We start from the raw sequence: 21,295 nt of genomic DNA, 5'->3' as shown, positions 1-21,295 counted from the left end.
CCTCAACAATGGGAAATTTCCGATTTATTAAGCTATAGTTCAGAGAAAAAGCATGTCTTTCTCGAGTTTCAACACCCCAGATCTTCTTTGGATTTGCATGCCGGTTCTAAAGAGGTCGCCGATGAGATTATTAGTGCACTTGCCGATGTAGCTGGTGCTAATAGAGCTGCTGGTCTGAGAGAGGTCATTGTAGCTGCAAACTCGGTTGGTCAGAAAATGGGTAAAGTATTATATGATTTCGAGCCTCAGGGCGATGATGAGGTTAATGTTAATGCTGGCGATAATGTTTTTATTCTCGACGATAAGAAGAGTGCTGAATGGTGGCTGGTTCGTAGTCCGTCTGGTGAAGAAGGTGTTATGCCCAGTTCATATATTGAGGTGTCTGTTGAACCTGATACAAAGAGACTATCTCAACAACGGTCTTCTTCGTTTCTATCCAGTTCAAAGAAACTTTTCGGTAGTAAGAGTGATAAGAATGACAAGTCCAGTCGGTCGTCTAAGAAAGATAGAGACCGTGAAAGAGACGACTATGATTATGACCGCGTGGATCGTGAAAGAGAGAGAGACCGGCCTAGAAATAGAGACAGAGACAGTTATGACAACACTGCTGGTAACCGGTCGTCGACTAATGGAGCCACTACAACCACATCTACATTTAAATCCAAGCCTGATATGAATAAAGTTCGTACTTGGACTGATAGATCCGGCACTTTCAAGGTTGACGCTGCTTTGTTAGGTTGTGCTGATGGTAAAATTCATCTTCATAAGCTAAATGGCGTGAAAATCGCCGTGGCCGCTAGTAAAATGTCTATTGAGGATCTGGAATATGTTGAATCGGTGACTGGCGTTGTTCTTGATGATGATAAACCTTTAGTCGACCTTCGTAAGGGTGCTAGATCAAGAAGAACCAAGAGTAACGGTGGTTCTCCTATGACAGGAGTTCCTGGTGGTGTCAGTACTGGAGATGGTTCATCGTCTGGTCAAGCTGCTGGACGGTCGTCTTCAACAACTTCGGTTCCTACCAGAAGTCAAATGGGCGGCGGTTCTGCTAATGGTGCTGCAACCCAACAGAAACCCGAGTTTGACTGGTTTGGTTTCTTTTTGGAGTGTGGAGTCGACGTCAACAACTGCCAACGATACGCTCTTAACTTCACCAGAGATCAAATGGACGAGAATATTCTTCCCGATATTAGTCCACAAGTTCTGCGGAATTTGGGTCTCAAAGAAGGCGATATTCTTCGTGTAACTAAAAAGTTAGATGAAAAGTTTGATCGTAAGAGACTCAATGCCGAGGCTACTGGTGGTTTGTTTTCTGGTCCTGATGGAACTCTTAAAAACAATACTGCCAAGGATTTGTCGAATGGAAATGTTACTGGCGTCACGAATGCAGCTGCTGTAGAAGCACAACAGCAGCCAATCCCAAGACCACAACAACCTGCTGCTACTTCTACTACAAATGGGTTTGCTGACGATGCATGGGCTGTCAAATCTCAACCCCAGACTCAGCAACAACAACCTCCTCCTCAACCCGCTAGACCTCAACAACAGCAGCAACAACCACAACAGCAACAGCCACAACAACAACAGTTTCAACTGCAAGTCCCACAACAAATGGCTGCTCCAACATCAGTTGCTCCTCAACCAACGGGTTCTTTGTTAGATCTCATGACTATCCAGCCTTTAGAACCTCAAAAGACAGCCCAGTCGGTTATTGCCGAGCAACAACAAAAGCAAGCACATCAACAGAGACAGTTGCAACAACAACAGCAAATCCAGCAGCAGCAACAGCAAATCCAACAGCTTCAACAGCAACTCCAGAAACAACAAACTGGTTCGGCTACAATGCTTCCTCAGCTGACTGGAGGTGCTACTGTTGTACCAACAGTAGTCCAGGGTCCAAATGGTCCAATTCTTACTCAACAACGTACTGGTGGTGGTACGCTGATTCCTCTGACAAATTCGTTGACTGGACAATCTATCAACTCTCCTTTAGGACCTTTTGCTACTGGAAATGCTCAACAGATTACTGGATTTGGTCCTGTTTCAACCGGTTTCCAACAGCCCATTTTTACTGCTAATCAACCTATTTCGAACCCATCAACCCCATTTAACCAGCCATTCGGATTCGCTAGTCAACCCCAGGCCAGTTTCAGCTCTCCAAGTCTTTCTACAATTACAAACCAGCTGCAACAAACACATCTTACTGGGTCTCAACCTCAACTGGTGAACCCTCAATTGAGCAATCCACAACTCAGTGCTCCACAACTGAATAACCCATTCAACCAACAAACTGGTGTTTTCCAACCCAATTTCGCGTCTCCTTTCCCTCCGCAACAACAGCAGCCACAACCACAACAACCATTACAACCATTTGCAACTCAACCACAACCACAGCTGCAACAATTCCAACCTCAACAACCATTCCAGCAGTTCCAACCACAGCAGCCACAGCAACTGTTCCAACCTCAACAAACGGCATTCACTGGAGGAAACCCGTTTGATGCCCAACAACAGCCCATCCAACCATTGCAAGGACAACCAACCGGCTTTGGTTTTGGCAACTCGGCATCCACAATCAACGGTTTTGGCGGTCCTGCTGCCCAAACTCTTGGAAACAGTTTCTCCTCCCAGCAAGCATATCCTACTCTCCAACCCCAGAAAACAGGACCCCCTCCTCCCGTGTCGTTTGGCGGTGGCCCGGCTCCTCTCCAGCCAACAAACACCGGACGAAGAGCCAATCTCGCTGCTGCCACCCCCAACAATCCTTTCGGATTCTAAAACATTCTATATATATACTGTTTTCTAGTCTGCTTTTTTCTGTACTTTTTACACGCATCGTTCTCTATTTCCTTGTCGTCGTCTATCTGTGCCTCCGGCGGCTGGGGCTCCGCCCCAGACCCCGCTGCTCCTCTCGCTTCGCTCGAGTCGGGCGTCTACCCGGTGATGCTGTTGTCTTCGGGGTTATGACATTTGCTGGTTGACAAGACAGGTTACTCAATTTGTGGTCAGGTATCTTGAGTTCAAGTTGGGTTATAGCTCTAATTCTCGTTCAAACTCGGCTTCGGGAGCAGGGGTTTCATCGAACACAGGTGGGTTCAACCCAAGGTACGACGGCTCGAGAAAGTGATGCATTTCTGAAGGGATTTTGGCCTTGATTCGAAGATGGTGTTTCCACGAGTATTTCCCCAGGAACCAGAATGGCAGTGACGAAGCTACCAAAAAGAATGTAGCGAGGAATGTCAGTGCCACAGGGTCAAAGTCGTCGATTTGCTGGAGAAACCCGTCGGGCATTGCTGTCAGAATCCAGTGCGAAATGTATCTGATTGGCCGGTCTTCGGGGTTTTCCGTCAAATGCTCTATATATTGAACTAGTCGTGTAACTGTCTGCTCGTATATCTCGGATTTTTCTGGTGACACATCCTCCCTGTCTTTGTATATATCCTTGAGAAGTGGTAGATATTTATTTCCCGATGGAAATATCATCCTTCTTTTCTCATATCTGATAATGCCTTGCCCTGAATCTACGATCTCGCTGAATATCCTCCCCATTCCTCGAAATAATGGACGCCAACCGTGCTTGAGACCTGTGAACTCCGTGTCGGTATCACACGTTAGCCAGAATACCGCTAGTAATGCACTCGACCATGCTAGTTCCACCCGGTGTTTTCCACAATTTACTGCATTTTCCACTTCCCGTCGTACTCCGGCTATAGTTCGCAATTTGTACACTTCTATGGCCTGCTGTAGTCTTTCACTCGGACTAGTGTGATTGAGATGGGCTGCTGAAAAAAGCAACAGTGAATCTAGTAATAATCGGTATCTGAATCCATATAATGGTAACAGTCTTTGAAAAGTATCATCATTTCTTTTCACAGACTTCCAGGTGTATGCAGTCCATTGGAACATGAGTCTTACTTCTATATCAGCAGAAACTTGTGTGATTGCATCTGTTTCTACTAACGAATCCTGATATGAGGATGACGAGATTGATCCAGGACTGGTTTCTGGAGGTGTACTTCTCCTTAGCTTCTGGGACCATTGTCTACTGTAGACACACTCTAGCTTTTGATTCTGACATTTTCCACAGACTGGTTTCGTCTCATCACATTTGATTTTCCTTCTTTTGCAGGCCAAACATCCAAAATGTGACTTCTTTCGCTTGACAGCGGTCGGAAGCATATCACTAAAACCAACACTTAGCAGAAATTGATTTGTATGGCTTGGTACTTCACCAGCTGTAACGGCTCTGTGGGGGTCACGGAACAAGTGTTACTCAAATCTGGAAAGTATTACTCAGATATGATTTTATTCTAGACCCCTGTGACACCAAAACTTAACAAAAGAATTAGATATCAAATTTCTGAATTCGAAGGGGTTGGTTTCCACGAAGAGCGGAGTTGTCGGAAGTAGGTTGTCTGAAACTCTCAAACCGTTTTCAAACTGATCTCAAACGGAGTGGCTATGTAAGATAAACCCATCTGCAGGGACGGTCTGCAAGGTCAATCAATCAATATAATTCACGTGACTTAGGACATCGCTGAACTCGAATACAACTATCAATTATGTTTTGTTTTCATTTCGTTAAAGGAAATAACGAAAATAGAAATGCAAATGCTAGATACTTTCTAAGAAAAGAGCTGAGAGATGTCTCAGTCTGTTAGTTATTCTCGCGAAGAGAGTGGATCACTTGCGATTGTAATGCAAGATTGAAGATTGAACTCTGTCTGTCACGTTTTAGCCAGTAGTGAATAATATAGGGCTTAAAAGCTTCAGAAGAGGTCTGTTTTATAAAGAAATTTTGCTTTTTTCGTTTGAAGTAGTCATGTTTGAGCCATTGATGAGATGGGCTCAATGTTTTAGAACAAAGTACATCTAAGGCTATATCTATTTAGCAGTGTTTGAATAGGATTAAGCGCAGCCCTGTTCTCAATCGGCAGGAAATATGAAAACATCATGCGAGTGAAGATGAAAGAGACTTATTGGATTGGATTGGATATCATCCTTCATTGGTGAATGGAAGGATAATAGGATGCATTTCCTCTAGCGGAATGTAGCTATCCCAGATAAATAGTAATGTGTGTTGTTTATTCCGCACTGGCAGGCTGGTCACAAACATACTGGTGATATTATCTATATCCCATGTTATTCACACAGCTTCCTCAAAAATGAGTTTATTGTGAGGTCCGGGTACATCAAGGAAACTGAACTTGTATCTGCTGCTTTTGCAGACTCCTGCTTTGTCATTTCAAAAATATATGCTAAGGACTGCTCAATTCGCTATTGAAGGGGAAGAAAGTATTGATAATGACGTCAGAAAATGTTTTTCTTTCACGTTCTGTTTCAGAACCTATGATCAAGAGAATCACAATGCCGCAACCGGTTAGACACCAGAGTGGGTGCCGAGATATACAGAGAGCAGGTACTCAGCAATCTGTCAATTGGATATTCTCAGCCAGCAGAAGCTTTAATATGGAATATTGACCGAAGTTAGGAGTACTAGAGATGGCTTTTAGAGCTTTCACTAGCACAGTCATCATGAGAATAACTTGTACTACATTCAATTCAACAACGTTGTCATTAAGGACTTTTTTTGGTCCGGCCAAGAGACAGTCTGTCGAACGAGGCTCCTAGGCCAAAGATGTTGGGAACCCCAAGCAACGACTCGAGCGAAGCGAGAGGAGCAAAGGGGTCTGGGGCATAGCCCCAGCCGCCGGAGGCAGTTTGTGTGATGTTGAATACTACAGAGTACTGCTGGCACGAAACTGGCGAACTTTGCCGACAGTCCTCAATGGAATATGTGAAGCCATCTTGGACCCGATACTTGGTGATAGATTCTGGCCCACTTGCGGGGAACTTACGACCAATATACTGGTGACAGATAGCGTGGCTTTTTGTGGTGGATACAAGTCAAACCCTGATGATTATGATTGAGTTAGCTCATATAATATCGATCTACTGGTGACATCGACTCATGCTATGGAAGCCATGTTGGAAATCTGGCGCTTCTGAAGAATCAATTGCTGGAGTAGCAAGCTGGAATCTAAACTCTACAGGGCTTTGCTCAGAAGGAGAGTGTCGAAGTCCGAGATTGAAATAGATATTCCCATTGGAGTTTGTTATTGAAACATGGACACAACTTTCTCTGATTCTATGATGGAGTTTGGTCACGAAGGAAAGGCAAATCTAGAAACAATTAGCTAACCTTCAAGGGGTACACTTCGACAATTGGCCCTGTAAAGAAGAGTATCGACTTAAAGAATAGCCTCACTGGTTTCGATGACAAAGATACTCTTAGACTTGTGAAGGATTGGGAATTATTACGAGAACTATTTTTCTCAAGGTCTCGCCTTAGTTTGTACATATCAAGCTAGTATCTTCAGAAGACACGGGAGTATATTGAACGAATTAATCACTCGTTGGATTAACTAGGGATGGATACATATATCTACTGTGTCTTGACAGCCAGTTCATGCCCCAATCCTCGACACCAGCTCAAGCATCACATCAGCAGTGAAAGGCCGAATGTGTGATCAAAGATAACGGGACCAGGGTCCTGCCTCAGAGTGTCCAAGTCCTAGAACCAAGATCTACTACCGGATCCTAGTTCCTGGTCGAGGGTCTAGGATCCTGAGTCATGGTTCTCAGGAGAAGGAGGAGACCTGAATAGCGACCGGCTACGGGGTCCGAGAAACAAGAGGCTTTAGCTGCCGGTTTACCCTAGTCAGTGGTTAATAGGGAGCCGAGTCCAACCACGTCAACAGACGGACCAGGGTCTATTCGTGAGCCCCAAGTCCAACAAACGATAGAGCGGAGAAACCCTGGGGATCTGAATCAGCGGCGAACCAGAGGAAGCAGGGACTGCCCGTCGCATGAGGCAGCAGCAGGGGGACGCCAGCAAAAGAGGAAACAAATGCGGTGCAACACAGGTGCAGCCACTGCACAAAGCAGTCAGCGATGCACCTACCAACGAGCACCACCCATCCCCTCCCTCCCCACTAAACCCCTCCTTCCCACACAGCTGGCAAAGCGAGCACAACCAGGGTCTAGGGCGGAGCCCCAGCCGCCGGAGGCACACTCCACCCCCTATCAGAGGATCCGGTTCCAACCGAGCAGACCCTGGACACAGAGCAAACCTGAAACCGACCGACAAACCTTGACGTACAGAAAAAGCAAGTCGCGCAGAACGCGGTGCAGGAGCTAACTGCGAACAGAGATGCAGCATTGCCCAGTTAGGCAGTTGGGAGGAATTTGCTGAGCAGAAAAAGTTGCTGCCCACGCACGTTTCAGGCGAAATTGACTTGCCGTTTTGGGCAGTCCTGCCAGCAGCAACCGCACCGAACCCCGCCGTGTGCTGGGTAAGGCATCGGCCGTCCGCGCTAGGCCTGAACTGTCGTGTGCTCCTCCTGCTCCCCCGCTGGGGGGAGAGGGGCCTGCCTCCGGCGGCTGGGGCTCCGCCCCAGACCCTGGTTGCTCCTCTCGCTTCGCTCGAGTCGGACTGGGGGAGGGGGGTCGGATCCGGGTTGGGTAGGCCGGTGTTGGGTGAGAGAAGGAAGGCTATGGAAGGTTGCTGTCTGCTGGATCGCACGCCATGGCCAGCCAGCCAGCCACCCGCTGCCCCGCCCACCTCCCAGATCAGAACCAATCCCCCCGGCCTCTCCTGCGAAGCAGGAGCAACGGGGTCTGGGGCAGCGCCCCAGCCGCCGGAGGCAAACCCCCCACCAGCCCCCGGCCCAAAACCCTCCTGCGAAGCAGCACCTACGGGGTCTGGGGCAGCGCCCGAGCTGCTGGAGGCAGGCCCCTCCCCTCCAAGGAGAGACCCGAGCCGCCACCCCAATTTTCGTTTGTTTTTTTGGGGGGACGCATTGGTGCACTAGCGTCAAACGGGAGCCGCGCGCAATGGGAGTGAGGGTTACCCGGAACAGGCCCGAGTAGGGCTTCATTTCTCATCACCGGAACGACCAACTCGCACAAAACGCGCTCAGTCTGCCGCCGCCGTTCCTGTTACTTTTTATTAATCCTTCACAAGTCAGTTCTCAATAACCCACTTCACGGCTTATTAGTTGAGAAACGACAGCCGAAAAAAACAGTGTTTGAACGATCCCGAGCCAGTCGATATTTATTCGAGTGACACATCTGCTGGAAAATACAAAGAGAATTTTTTGGAACCAGGCCGACCACGGGCTTTTAGCAACAGATTACTAAGAGAAATAAATCGACACCAGTTTTACAAACTTTCGACGTCGCTCAGTTTCGTTAGTGAAAAGGTTTTTTTTTGGTTTTCGATAAAGACCATAAGTTTTTGCGAGTCAGTCGGTGGTGAGAATAAGTAACTTGATTATTGACGAGTCACGACAGGTTATTCGGCGAACTCAGCACGTACCAAGCCACGACGACAGACGGTGGGCAGAACGAATCTCGCTGCTCTGATCGAGACACACCAGCAACACATCAGCATAACAAATAATTACGAACAACAGCATACTTCGCATAATCAACACACAACAGCCTCAAGTCGCAGCTGGATATATAATAAGGCGAAGCTGGCAGATTCGAGAGTGCCACTTCAGCAGTAGAACAACAGCATCCAGGGAAGACGACAGCAACCTACCAGCAACAAACAAACGTGACAGGGCGTATCACGGCAAAAAGTGAGTTCTACGAGGGGCCCACTGTGCCTCCGGCGGCTGGGGCACCGCCCCAGACCCCGTTGCTCCGCTTCGCGGAGGGACAGGGCGTCGATGGTTCGACGGGGGACGTGGCAGAGTCTCCGCGAAGCGGAGCTACGGGGTCTGGGGCAGCGCCCCAGCCGCCGGAGGCACACCCCCCATCCACAAGTTTGAGAGAAGAGACTAACCGAGAAGCAGCAGAAATGGCGAGTACAGCTCAGCAGACGGGGCAGCCGTCGATATTCGCGGCGGCGGGCCATGGCAATGAGGGCGCGTTTCCGGCGTACTCGATTATGAACGGTGGAGGTGCCGGTGGTTTTGGTGATAATGCATTTGGTCTTGAGGCCAGCAGCAGCGGTGCTGGATCGGGCTCGGGTCCTGGAAACGCGAATGGAAATGGAAATGGAAACGGAAATAGTGGCCCGGGTTCGGGCCAGGGCATTAGTGGAGTCGGATCGAGCTCGATTTTGAGCTCGACGTCGAGCTTTTTCCCTTTGATTCTAGAGGATAGTGTTAATGGACCCGGGTCGGGTGCTCCTGGACCAGGCTCTGTGACCGGTTCGGGCAGTATAGGAAGTGTGTCAGCAGCTGGTTCGGGTGGTGTTGGTGGTGGAGTTACAGCATCAGCTGGTTCAGCTGGCGGTGTTTCATCATTATCAGGCCCTCCTCCTGTGGCTCTTCGCATTCAAAACCTTCCTAGAGACATCACGGCTCGCGAGTTCCGAGTCCTTTTCACATTTGCCGACGGATTTTTGTACAGTGAATTACAGAAATCCCAATCGATTGCCGAAGATGGTCTGCCAGCGAATGTGCTGGGTACTGCATTTTTCCGGACCTATGTCAATGCCAATATGGCCCAGGCCACTTTGGATATGCGCAATGATGTGTTTTCCACTGGTTCTGCTGGTATTAGTAACAGCAGCAATAATCCAGGATCAGGGTCTGGTTCTGGAACTAATGGTAATAGCACTGCTGTCACTTCTCCTACAACCACTTCATCTTCTTCATCTCCTACTCTCGCATACAACAACGTTTCATTATTGCCATTGAAGTGTGATATTCGTGGCAGTCGTCAGTCAATTTCTCATGAGTCGCTTTCAAGATTAGCATCTGTTCAGGGTCCTGGATCAGGCAATTCGGGTGCTCCTGGCAGTGCTACAAAGACAAGTGGTAGTAGATTTGCATTTGCAAATGCTACTGCTAATTTGCCCAGTGCTGCTACTCTTGAAATGCCTCCTCCTCCATTCGCCGATTACTATAATGACAATTCTAATTCAGGAGGTCCTGGTGCAGGTGCATCTGGTTTGTTTTCACCCACGTCGCCTCGATCTCTGTTTCCCATTTCTCAACCTGGTCAGGGTCCTTCTGGCCAGCAACAACAGCAGCAGCAGCAACAAGCACATCAGCATCATCAACATCATTCAGGAAGTGCGCCTGAAACTCCCGGTGGTAAAGGCATGGATCCTATTGGACTGTCTAGTTTGCCTTCTTTGACCAGTTTGGGTGGTTTGACAAATGGTTTGAGCGGTTTATCAAATGGTATTCCTAATGGTTTACCAAATGGTTTGCCCAATGGTATGCCTAATGGATTGCCAAATGGCATGCCAAATGGTTTGGCTAGTGGTTTACCTAATGGCTTGCCAAATGGTTTGCCTGGTACGTTGCCTAATGGACTGTCGAATACTATTGGTTCGATTAATGGCCGAGCTTCTGGTCGATCGTTGTTGCTCGAATCACAAGGAAGAGAAGATGAAGAGTTCAACTCGATTGTTCAAGATCCCAGTCGGTTCTTTGTGCAACAACCTTCTTCTTTCTTAGGGTTCTCTAATGTTCCTGGTAATAAACTTGTTGGTCCACAACCCCAACAACAACAGCAGCCACAATCGACATCTGGCCAACAGAATCAACAACAGTCTCAACAACAACCTCAGTCTCAGTCCCAGCAGCAGCAACAGCAACAACAGCATCAACAACAGCAGTCACAACAACAGCAACAGCAGCAGCAGCAGGGTCAACAGACACAAGGTCAACAGGCAAACTCTGGTCCCATCCAAGGCCAACAACCATCATCAACATCGCCTTCTTCTTTATTGCATAACCAGAAGCAGTCTGCACCTGCTCCTATTGGAACGGGTGCTAATGGAGGTTCTCAGGTATCACCTCCTTTAATGCATCAGCATTCTTTCGAAGGACGAGGAATCATTCCCCCTATTTCAAACGGGGCTAATAAACAGGTACAACAGTCACAGGTACAGCAGTCGCAACCTCAACAACAACAGACTCAACAGCAACAACAACAACAGCAGCAACAACAGCAGCAACCACAACAACAAACATCAGCACAAATTCCACCTCCACAACAGCCTCAACCCACTCCTCAATGGCCTGATAAGAGAAGAACTTCTGCTATAGCCACACCCAGTACCAGCAGCCAGCAAACATCGGCATCTCTTGCCACTGCTGGAGCTAATGGACCAGTGAGCGCTGCCAGACAGTTCCAAAGTCTTTCTATCAGTGGACCTTCTGGTGGACCAGGAAATGCTGCTGGTAATTCCAGTGGTAATGCCCCATCTGTTGTTAATGTTAATGGCACTGTTGGAATTCCTGTATCAACAGGAAGTACCAACGATCCAAGTAAAGTCGTTGTAGCATACTCACCCACCAATAACTCGCAAGCTATTCAGATCATGCAAAGTGGTGGACGAGTTTTGCCTCCAGCCAATCCTGCTGACCAGAACCCTCCTTGCAATACTTTATACGTTGGAAACCTTCCTCCTGACACCAGTGAAGAAGAGCTCAAGGAGCTGTTTTCGAGTCGTCGCGGTTATAAACGACTATGTTTCCGTACAAAGGCAAATGGACCAATGTGTTTTGTCGAGTTTGAGGACGTAAACTACGCTACTCGTGCACTCGAAGAGCTGTATGGATTCGGACTTTCAAACAGTGTTAAAGGAGGAATCCGTCTGTCGTTCTCTAAGAACCCATTGGGTGTAAGAGGATCCAACAGTGGCAGTTCTTCCAACGGCGGTCCACCAGGAAACAACTCGAATAACAGTAACAGAATGGCTCCAGGACTTAACGGACAAAAGAACGCCAACGGATATAGCAATGGTGGCCGCTATAATAATGGACTTGGCGGATATTAATAACAAGAAACCCGAAAAAATGTAGACCTGGACACTTGTAGTTTTGTTATCATTACCAAGTGTCACAATTTTTTTTGTTTGTTTGTCATTTGTTAGGACATCCGAAGAAAGAAAACAAAAAGTTAGTTGCCTGCCATGACCACCTGTGTTTTTGTTTGTTTATCATTCAACGTACCAAAACGTTTTACCTCGTCATTGTTTTTATTCATTATTCATCATTAATTCGTTCCGACTTTTTATTTTATTTTATGACTTTATGAATATTGTCTCACGGATGGTTTTGTGTTCCATTAGTATTTTTATTTGCTACTCTCTCCCCCTCCCATAACAGGCTCCGCGCCTCGTGGCCGCTGGTATTAATCTCTACTATTACTACTACTCTACTACTATTACTATTATTACTATTATTTTATTATTTTATTACTCTTTGTATGGCGTGAATTGAATATATTGCATATCTCTCTCCCTCTTCTCCTAAGACTCTCTGGGGGTTTCTTTTCGCCTCCGGCGGCTGGGGCGCTGCCCCAGACCCCGTTGTGCTCCGCTACGCGGAGCTCCTGACACTTCTCGGCGGTTTCTTTTCGCCTCCGGCGGCTGGGGCGCTGCCCCAGACCCCGTTGTGCTCCGCTTCGCGGAGCTACAGGACACGAGCACGAATGACACAGGCGAAGACTCATGAACACCGAATAACTGAAGCGGCCAGATTCTCTTCTTCACGACTTGAGTACTGTGAGAAGAGCGCAGGTGAACCGTATGACCCGCGTTTGAAGATTCGTGAACAGATAAAACAGCCAGACACCCCCGTTCACGCTTCGCAAGAACAGGAGAGACGAGTAAAACACGTTAACGCTGTTTGAAGACTCAAGAACCCCTAGAGCAGCCAGCCTCGCCCTGTTCACGACTCGAGCGCATTGACAGGAGACACGAGTGAAACACATGAACCATGGTTGAATCTCAAGAACCCAGAAGCAGCTGACACCCCATGTCGCGACTCGGGTAAGATGAGAGGAACTACGAGTGAAATGTATGAGTCGTGTTAGAAGACTAACGAACCCCTGGAACTGTCAGATAACCCCGGTAACGACTCGAGCGGAGCGAGAGGAGCCACGGGGTCCGGGGCAGAGCCCCAGCCGCCGGAGGCAGACTCGTGCAAAGCAGTTGACCCAAGTTTGAATTCACGAACTCCTGAAGACCCCCAGTTCACGACTCGAGAGCCACGAGAGGTGACAGGTAGTCTAGCAGTACCATCAGAATCTGTAATACTATTTAAGATATAGTATGAATTAGGGACATTATTAATGAAGCTACTTATATCCCAGTCGTTGGAAGCAGGACACGAGACACAGATGACCGAATTTGACTTCACAAACCTCTGGACACCTCCCGGTAACGACTCGAGCGTAGCGAGAGGAGCCACGGGGTCTGGGGCAGAGCCCCAGCCGCCGGAGGCAGGCCCGGGATCCGAAGAGCTTGTCGAAACCATTAATTAGTATAGAATTAGAATATAGGGAAAAGATTAGTGGAAGGATGGTGGCAGTGCAATGAAGTTATCGCTGATAAATATTGGATATAAAAAATACTGTCACATACGACTGGGTGAAATACACAGAATGGACAATGGAGCAGTGGTATTGGCGGTGCTGGGTGGTATGTCCATTCTAAACGCGGGAGGGGGAGAAGGAGGGGAGAGGGAAGTTTGATTTTGAGAGTCAGGACAGGACAGCTGTCGGTGGAGGTGTTTAGTTCACAGCACCTCTTTCGAACGACGAGCGTTCACCCAAAGCAGGCTGATCCGACTCCTTAAAGAAACCGTTGGGATCGTTATTCTTCTTGACAGGTCTGAAGAAACCACGGCCCATAGCGCCGCGGCCCGAACGACCTCCCTCGTCAGCAGCAATCTCGGCGTTGTTTCTGTTACGTCTGGCAGCACAACATCCGCAGCACAAGAACAAGAACGACAGCAACAACAGAGCCACAACCGCCCAACTGAAACCAATCAATTTAGTACCCAACGAAGCGCTGCTGATATCGTCGAACTTGTCTTGAGCAAGAACAGTCCACGAGGTCGACAAAGAGGCGGCGGCAGCAGCGAAAAAGAACGCAACAAAAGCAAGCAACGACGAGAATCCCGAAGCAAGACGTGACTTGAAAGCAAAGAATGAGAAAAACAGGGCAATAACTGTGAAAGCAAGGGCAATCAAGTACAATGGGAAAGCCACTCTACTGAGGTAGTAGTAAGTCTGGATCTGTTAGTTCCTGTTCTTTAGGGGATGGGGAGTGTGCCTCCGGCGGCTGGGGCTCCGCCCCAGACCCTGGTTGTGCTCGCTTCGCGAGCGGGTCGGGGGTCCCTGGATTACTGGATCACTCTCTCGCTCTTTTGGTCTGGTCCCCTGTCTGACTCGGGTCGACCCACCCGTGAACCTCGCCTGATCTCGGAGGATGCCGCTCGGGGCACCAACACGGTCCCGGCCGCTCGCGAAGCGAGCACAACCAGGGTCTGGGGCGGAGCCCCGGCCGCCGGAGGCACGGGCCCAGCCCACCACCAGGACCGTGCCAACCAACGTCTCCCGATCCAGCCAAAAACAAACAAGTCCCGTCTGCTGCCAGCCCCTCCACCCGCCATGCCAGGCACCGTCCCAGATTGGTGCGAAGGTTGTGCATGATGCATGATACTGCAATCATACAAGGACCAAATCGGGCCATGGAATTCGGGGCTAGGGTGCAATTCCCTTGTTGAGGGAAACAAAAACAATGGACTGATGTCGGGCCATGGATTCAGCAGGTGGAGGGAGGAGGGGTGGTTCGCTGGTGCCAGTAGCGAGGTGGGTGTGGTGGGTGTCAAATCTGCACAAGCCCGGGTCTGGCTTGCGAAGTGGAGCAGCAAAAACAGCAGCAGAAAAACACCCACTGGCGGTCGGGTCAGCAGACCAGGCAGACCTGTCAGTGGAATGAACATCCCAGACGCCCGAATAAAAAACTCAGTAGCAGACAGTGAGCAAATCAAAGAGCAAGCCAGTGAGCCAGGGCAATCGCAGTCGCCGGGTATTTAGCTCAAGTGTGAAGAGGAGGGGGAGAAGTCGGCAGTGAGTAGAGTTGGTTGCAAATGAACCGTAGAGAGTGCGTTGAGATAAATAGCTTCTGTCTCATCCTGAGCAATTCCAAAGCTAAAGTTGAAATTCAAGTTCAACTCCAGCTGAAGTCACAGCTCATGCTACAGCTGTAATTCAGCTACCTCTTACACACATTCGTAGATTCACAAGTCCAATTCTACTCAACCAATTCTTCCAGAACTCCAGGTCTAATACTTACGTCACGGCTGGTAGCAAAATCGTCAGGGAGACCAGTGTGGGTGCCAAAAGTGTGGATGGGGTCAAAACCAAAGTCGGCCTTGTTGGAGGTACAGTTGGCATTTCTGCCGTCGACGACATGGCAGATACCGTAAAAGGTCCATCTGGTGAGCGAGGGAGCTCCGGGGACTTTTGAAGTGTCTGCTTCTAGCCAGAAGAACTCATTGAGAGGAGTCGAGTTTCTGGAGCCTCCCAAGACAATGAAGAACAGCAAAAGTGCTGCACCGGCAGTGAAAATAATCCAAAGAGGGCCAAAAAAAGCACGGAACGCCATTATTTATTTGATGGAGCTGTTCAGTTTAGTTAGTATTGGATGTTTACAAACTAGATTGAAGTTCTAGTGTGTGTGATCACAAAGGCAGAAGTGGGTAGTGACTGGTCTAGTAAACTCTTGAAAACAACTGGTAAACTTCTGTAAACTCTTGAACTCTTGAATTCCTGGCTCGTGGCTCCTGAAAAATCCCTAAAACTCAGGTTCAATTGTAGGAAAACTTCCAGCAAGTCCAGAAAAACAGTCGTGCGTTTGGCAGTCACAGTTGGTGCGGTATTTCCAGTATTTACGGTATACCCGGTACTAACAATTTGTGTAACCAAATGTAAATAAACAAATACAATAGCGACTTGCAAGCAAATTCAAATCAAAGTCTTGACAAAAACAAAAAAAATTGGATGTTGTCAGAAGGTTATGAAAAGTCAGGCAGGCATTCACAATAGTAATAAGCTAGGCAATAGACAAGCGAGGCGTTGCTAAACAATTGATGACCGAAGCCGAGTGCACAGTATCAGGCTAAATCGCCGCAAATATCAAGTAAAAAAGAAAATAAGCAGAAAAAAAACAAGAAAAACAAAAACCAGAAAATTTAAACGTAAAATATGCGTGCAGGGTCGAAGCATATATGCAAGTAATTCGTGCAGCCAGTTGCAGAGTGAGACTGAGTATGAGCATTGATGCTATTGTTTGTCGTACGTGATGTAGCCGCTGCTCCAACAGTCGCGTTTTTTTGTTCTTTCTGTTGGTTTTGTTGGTTTCGTTGGTTTCGTTGGTTTCGTTGGTTTTTGTTGTTTCTGCTGTTTCTACTGTTCTTTATTCCTTTTCCTTCTAATTCTCCCGCTCGTCTGTGTTGTTTTGTTTCTTATTGCAGCGGCTGGCTCGACTGATGCACGCACCTCACAATTCGGGACAAAGTTCCGCATCATCGTACTGAAAATGCATATATCGATACGCATCAGATATTCTGTAAGAGCTACAGCCGGTACCTGACTGATTGGTCTGACACACATGACAACAAAATGAGCCAGTAGCAGTAGCACAACCAGTATAGTAACGTAACTGTGGAAAAATTTCACCAAACTGATGCGATTGTCTATGGTAGCAGTAGCGGTACAACCGAAATGAAGTGTAAATATAGCATCTCTAAACCATATTCACAATCATCTCAGGACCATTCATTAGCTGACATGCACAAACTGTCGCATCTCGGAAAACAAAGAGCCAGCCCCCCCTATTTTCCAGCGTCCAGTCGATGCTGCAACAACAACTGCAACTACCGCAACTGTCAACTTGCCCTCTCTCTGCCTTGCCTTGACCTTGCCTTGACCTTGCAATTTTTTTGCACATCACACTCAATAATAAACTTTAATAGTGGTAGCAGCAGCCCCAGCGGCAGCAGCTCCATTGGCAGTAGCACCAGCAGCAGCACAGTAAGGTCACTGTAAGCAAACAACCGCAGCAAGTAAAGTAACTTTCACAGCCTGCTAAGCTCACCGTCGCCCAGGAAGCCACAAGCCCTACCCCAGAAACCTACTGCCGAGTCACTGCCAGGCCTACTGATCAAATGCAAATGGTTCATAAAACCTTGACCCGAGAACCCGGTTCAAGCCCATATGAGAATCCAATCTGTTGCACTATAGGCCCACAATGTTCTGCTAGCCTGACCAACACCCGTCTCTATCATCACCAACACCACTAACATCATCACAACAAACAATCCATCTACTACTATTACCACCCTTTAATGTACCATATCAATACCCACTGCCTTTGTTCACAATTAGTACTTACCGTATATCACCAAGCGAACAATAGAAAAAATAATTGATAATTCAAAACAGACAAACTTATCTGTCGTTACAAGTTCACAATCAACTAATCAATCAATTAATCAACCAATCGACCTGATATCAAGAAAAAAGTAGTACAAACAAATTAACCAACCGGAAAAAAATTATTCACAATCAAAACAAAACCCGCAACCCTCTCTGTCTATATATATATATATATATAATACTAGTCTCACTCAATAGCAGCTAATAGTAATAATTTTTTGTGTCTACTATTGCCAAGATAGTCGACCTCAGCCCCCAAGTAGGCTTAAGCTGGGGCGGACTTACATACTCAGTACATAAGTGGAAATGGAAAAACACTAACTAAAAAAGAAGACCTGCGGGGCGGTTAGCTGTCGATCTGATGCACACAAAACAAGCAACCGTGCTGTTGACGCTCGGGTCCACTGTGCAGCTACAATAAACAATCAATCTATCGGGGGCCAGGGCTTTGGTGGGTGGTGGGTCTGCCTCCGGCGGCCGGGCGCTGCCCGGACCCGTTGTGCTCGCTTCGCGAGCGGTGTGGTGGGGGGCCTGCGAGGGGGGTTTGAGGGGCTAGTGGGTAGGTTGTAGTGGGTTGGAGAGGGGAGGGGCCGGTGGTGGAGTAGACGGGACCGTGTACTTCTTATTGGACCAGGAGTGGTAGTGAAGGGTCCGGGTGGAGGTAATGGGCTGATTCAGTGGTACTGGGCAAAAGCAATATTCGTTGTAAAGCGTGGACCGGGCGCCATTGGCATCGAATGACCATCGGGCCGGTCACCGGCCAGCAGCAGCAACTCACATTCAGCAACAACAACAGCATCATCAACAACAGTTTGGGCTTTCCAGACCCTTCTCTCCGCCCATCGACATCTGCCCTGAGTATCGACATCAGCTGGCGCATCGGTGTCAGCAACAGACGCACACCACCTGCACCTGAGCTCCGACACCCACGCCAGCAACAATGGCCAGGCCCGAGTAGCGTAGCGTCCGCATCATCAGGTGCTGCATCCGCATGAGCACCTGCATCACCACCTCCCTCCCTGTGCCCATTGCCCCCGCCGTCCCACCTCCCCTCTCCCTCTCTCCCCCTCCTCCCCCCAACTTGCAAGGGCACCCCACACCCGACTCGAGCGCAGCGAGAGGAGCAACCAGGGTCTGGGGCGGAGCCCCAGCCGCCGGAGGCACACCCCCACCACCGGGACTATGCCCGATGACGATTGCTGCATTGCTTTTGCGGTCACGGTACCTGATCGCAGCGTCGAGGGGGGAGATGTGCCTCCGGCGGCTGGGGCTCCGCCCCAGACCCCGCGGCTCCTCTCGCTTCGCTCGAGTCAGGCGTGGGGCCCCCTCGCTGGTTGGGAAGGGGATTGGTTTGATAGAAAGAAGTGGGAGGGGAGGAGTTGTGAGAGGGGTGATGGGGTGCTGTGTGATAGCCATCTGGTAGTCATATTACACCTGCATGTGAGTCGATGGTGATTTTAATTAATTAATTCTCATGTAAAATTTTTTTCCCGAGCTCCGAGTAGGTTCGTCAAGTTTCTGTTAGGAAGACCTGGACTGTTCGGTCCTCTGATCAGTAACCACTAGCGTCCTGGTTGCACTGGATTTTTCATGTCCGCTGATATCTCGCTCACTGGTTGGTCGGTCAGCCCACCGTATGTAGTATGTGAATGTACTGTACTGGATGTAGTCTTTTGAACCAATCACCCTACCCTGTTCCGTTAAGGTGGTGGACCTCCCATGTATTTTTTTTCACCATCTGCAATGACTACTCTCTTATGTAAGCTGCCAGCGTCACCTGAAGCATCAGAAGCAGTAGAAGCAGCAGTAACGCTAGGACCCTTGTCTCAGTCTGGTTCTCGGACTTGTGCAAATGGAAAATCGATTGCCCTAGCTATTTGCTGATTGCTGCATTTATGGCATGAGTGCTCGACTGTCGCTGCCGCCATTGTTTCCGCAACTTGCCTAGCTGGTCATGCTTATGCTGATACTGACGCGGGTTACACTGATTCTGCTGCTGATGCTGCTTGATTGCCCGACCTTTTGACGTCATCGATCGTGCAACCACCCGTCCACATTATCTGGATCACGCACCTGGGCATAGATAACGCATACAAGAATCTAGATTCGAGAGTCTAGAATCAAGCAAGACATACAAAGACTAGTGTGTGCATACCCGGTTCTTGTCTTTAGACTACCTCGGGCAGCGAATCGAGTTCATTGGCACAAGAAGTAGTTTTGTTAGTACTATTCCACAGACTGTTGTATCATATAGAATGACTAGTACTAGTATTATACAGCGAGGGTCAGTTTATCACTGCAAACCCAGTTATGCTTATCATCTCTATAAACACTAGTGATTATTCTGCTGTCCAGTAATAATGCTCTCTTCAGGGTCGTTCTTAGAATATGAAGTCCGTGCTGAAAGATCTGTTGACAGAGCCTAGACCGATCATGATATTACTTACTGTATCGAGGCGCTTTTAAAGTACCGCGAGATAACGAGGTAATTTGTTCGGATGCTCCCCTTCTGTGGGAGTGCGAGAGGAGCATGGGTTGTCTCCAGGCAGGTGATAATAGAGAAGCTTATTGTTGGCAAGAGTCAATCGGAACGTGATTCAGGGCCAGAACTGGTTGGGATGTTACTCAACAGCAATGGCGAATCAACGGTGGTAGTTGGATGTCACTACGTGAAGCTAGAGGCACTAGTTTCTCGGTCTGACGATCAAATCAGATTAACGATTAGGTAATTTTTTTGAATCCTGTTCGGAGTATGAAGTTGGTCGACGATGGAAACATGCCGTTTTAGATTGGCCAAGATATCAAATTTGATAGTATATATAAATGAAATGATTGTCGATGGATCTGTTTTGAGCCAGCGGGACTTCTTTTCGCAGGTTTGACAAGCATATATTTATCGGGATGTGTTTGGGGGAGGGGGCTCGCTTCCCACACTATTAACAGACTACCTCCACTGTTCAACTCAGGTGATTTGGTCATAATTCAAGCGACATATAGCAATGTTTCATATATCTCCAGAGAACCGATGCCTGTTTCGTATGTAATATTCGTATGCTCTATAAAGATCATCTATCATCTTACTCACCACATAGGAGTGATAAGCAGTTGCTAAATATAGTGAATAACTCATGATATACTGTCAGACTCATCTACTGCGCCGTTAGTTTATACAGAAACAGATCATTTGATAAGGTTCCCATCCATTCCTTCGTCATGTTTCTAGCATCAAGGCCCTGAAGTTGACTTAATTATGTCCACGTCTGAACGTCGATTATCTACAAAGATTGGGCCAGCGATCCGAATCTGAATATAGAATGACAATCCGAATCATGCTCATGCTCCTCAGAGCATAGAACCAGGCACTGAATCAATGCTGAGAGAGTGCTAAGATCATCTAGTCAATCAAAGAGTTCGTATAATACAACAGTCACTGCTACCATAGCATGCACCATAACTTATTCATTTCGCTTGATAGTGTAATCATGTTGCCAAATAATCATTGTAGCTCTAGCCCCTTTTACTATCAGAAATAGATATCTAATAGTATTCTTATTTAATAACGAAAGGGAATTGTTCATGCCATAGGCTCCGGGTTGCCCTTCAATTATTTTCACTCTTAAGTGCCCAATAGCTACTGATACTACTAGTCCCATGAAGCTGGTGCCAATTTTGTCAACTGTATTATGATCCTGAAGCCATATTTCATAATATCACATGAAACTGGAGACGGGTGTAGGAAAATGCCTCTTACAGAGTCTTTTATTCCACTGCCTCAAAGGTTATTTTATCTTAACAAACCGTCCAACTATCTTAGATTTTGCTCAAGTTACCATAACTAGATTGTAAAAAAGCATACCATCAGGAATAGTCCTTAATCGCCTCCTATCCAATGTGCATCCATGAGCAAGAAACACTAACCATTCTCATCGCATTCATAACTGAATCTATACTAAGACGTTCTCGACTTAACCATGACTTGTGATCCATCACCCACTCTTAAGACATAAGGAGATCGTACCCTTCTGAGCTT

At 47.7% G+C, this 21,295-nt stretch overlaps 4 protein-coding genes across 4 annotated transcripts; 2 read left to right on the top strand and 2 right to left on the bottom strand.

Annotated features, from left to right (window-relative positions):
* Positions 1–672: 672 nt before the first annotated feature.
* On the top strand, positions 673–2,778 carry SLA1 (cytoskeletal protein-binding protein SLA1; the record flags this gene model as incomplete). Its single annotated transcript, XM_018882425.1, has 1 exon — positions 673–2,778. The coding sequence occupies one exon, from the start codon at positions 673–675 to the stop codon at positions 2,776–2,778; it is 2,106 nt and encodes a 701-aa protein (XP_018736803.1).
* Positions 2,779–3,030: 252 nt separating this feature from the next.
* On the bottom strand, positions 3,031–4,179 carry ECM22 (Ecm22p; the record flags this gene model as incomplete). Its single annotated transcript, XM_018882424.1, has 1 exon — positions 3,031–4,179. The coding sequence occupies one exon, from the start codon at positions 4,177–4,179 to the stop codon at positions 3,031–3,033; it is 1,149 nt and encodes a 382-aa protein (XP_018736802.1).
* Positions 4,180–8,869: 4,690 nt separating this feature from the next.
* WHI3 (mRNA-binding protein WHI3) lies at positions 8,870–11,812 on the top strand (the record flags this gene model as incomplete). Its single annotated transcript, XM_018882422.1, has 1 exon — positions 8,870–11,812. One exon carries the CDS (start codon positions 8,870–8,872, stop codon positions 11,810–11,812), a length of 2,943 nt encoding a protein of 980 aa, XP_018736801.1.
* A 3,267-nt stretch (positions 11,813–15,079) lies between these two features.
* On the bottom strand, positions 15,080–15,433 carry FMP45 (Fmp45p; the record flags this gene model as incomplete). The annotated part of the gene is made up of 1 exon (XM_018882421.1): positions 15,080–15,433. One exon carries the CDS (start codon positions 15,431–15,433, stop codon positions 15,080–15,082), a length of 354 nt encoding a protein of 117 aa, XP_018736800.1.
* Positions 15,434–21,295: the final 5,862 nt, after the last annotated feature.

This window comes from Sugiyamaella lignohabitans, chromosome D, assembly GCF_001640025.1.
Source record: "Sugiyamaella lignohabitans strain CBS 10342 chromosome D, complete sequence".
NCBI classification, from domain to species: domain Eukaryota; kingdom Fungi; phylum Ascomycota; class Dipodascomycetes; order Dipodascales; family Trichomonascaceae; genus Sugiyamaella; species Sugiyamaella lignohabitans.
This window is presented reverse-complemented; position numbering and strand designations above follow the sequence as displayed.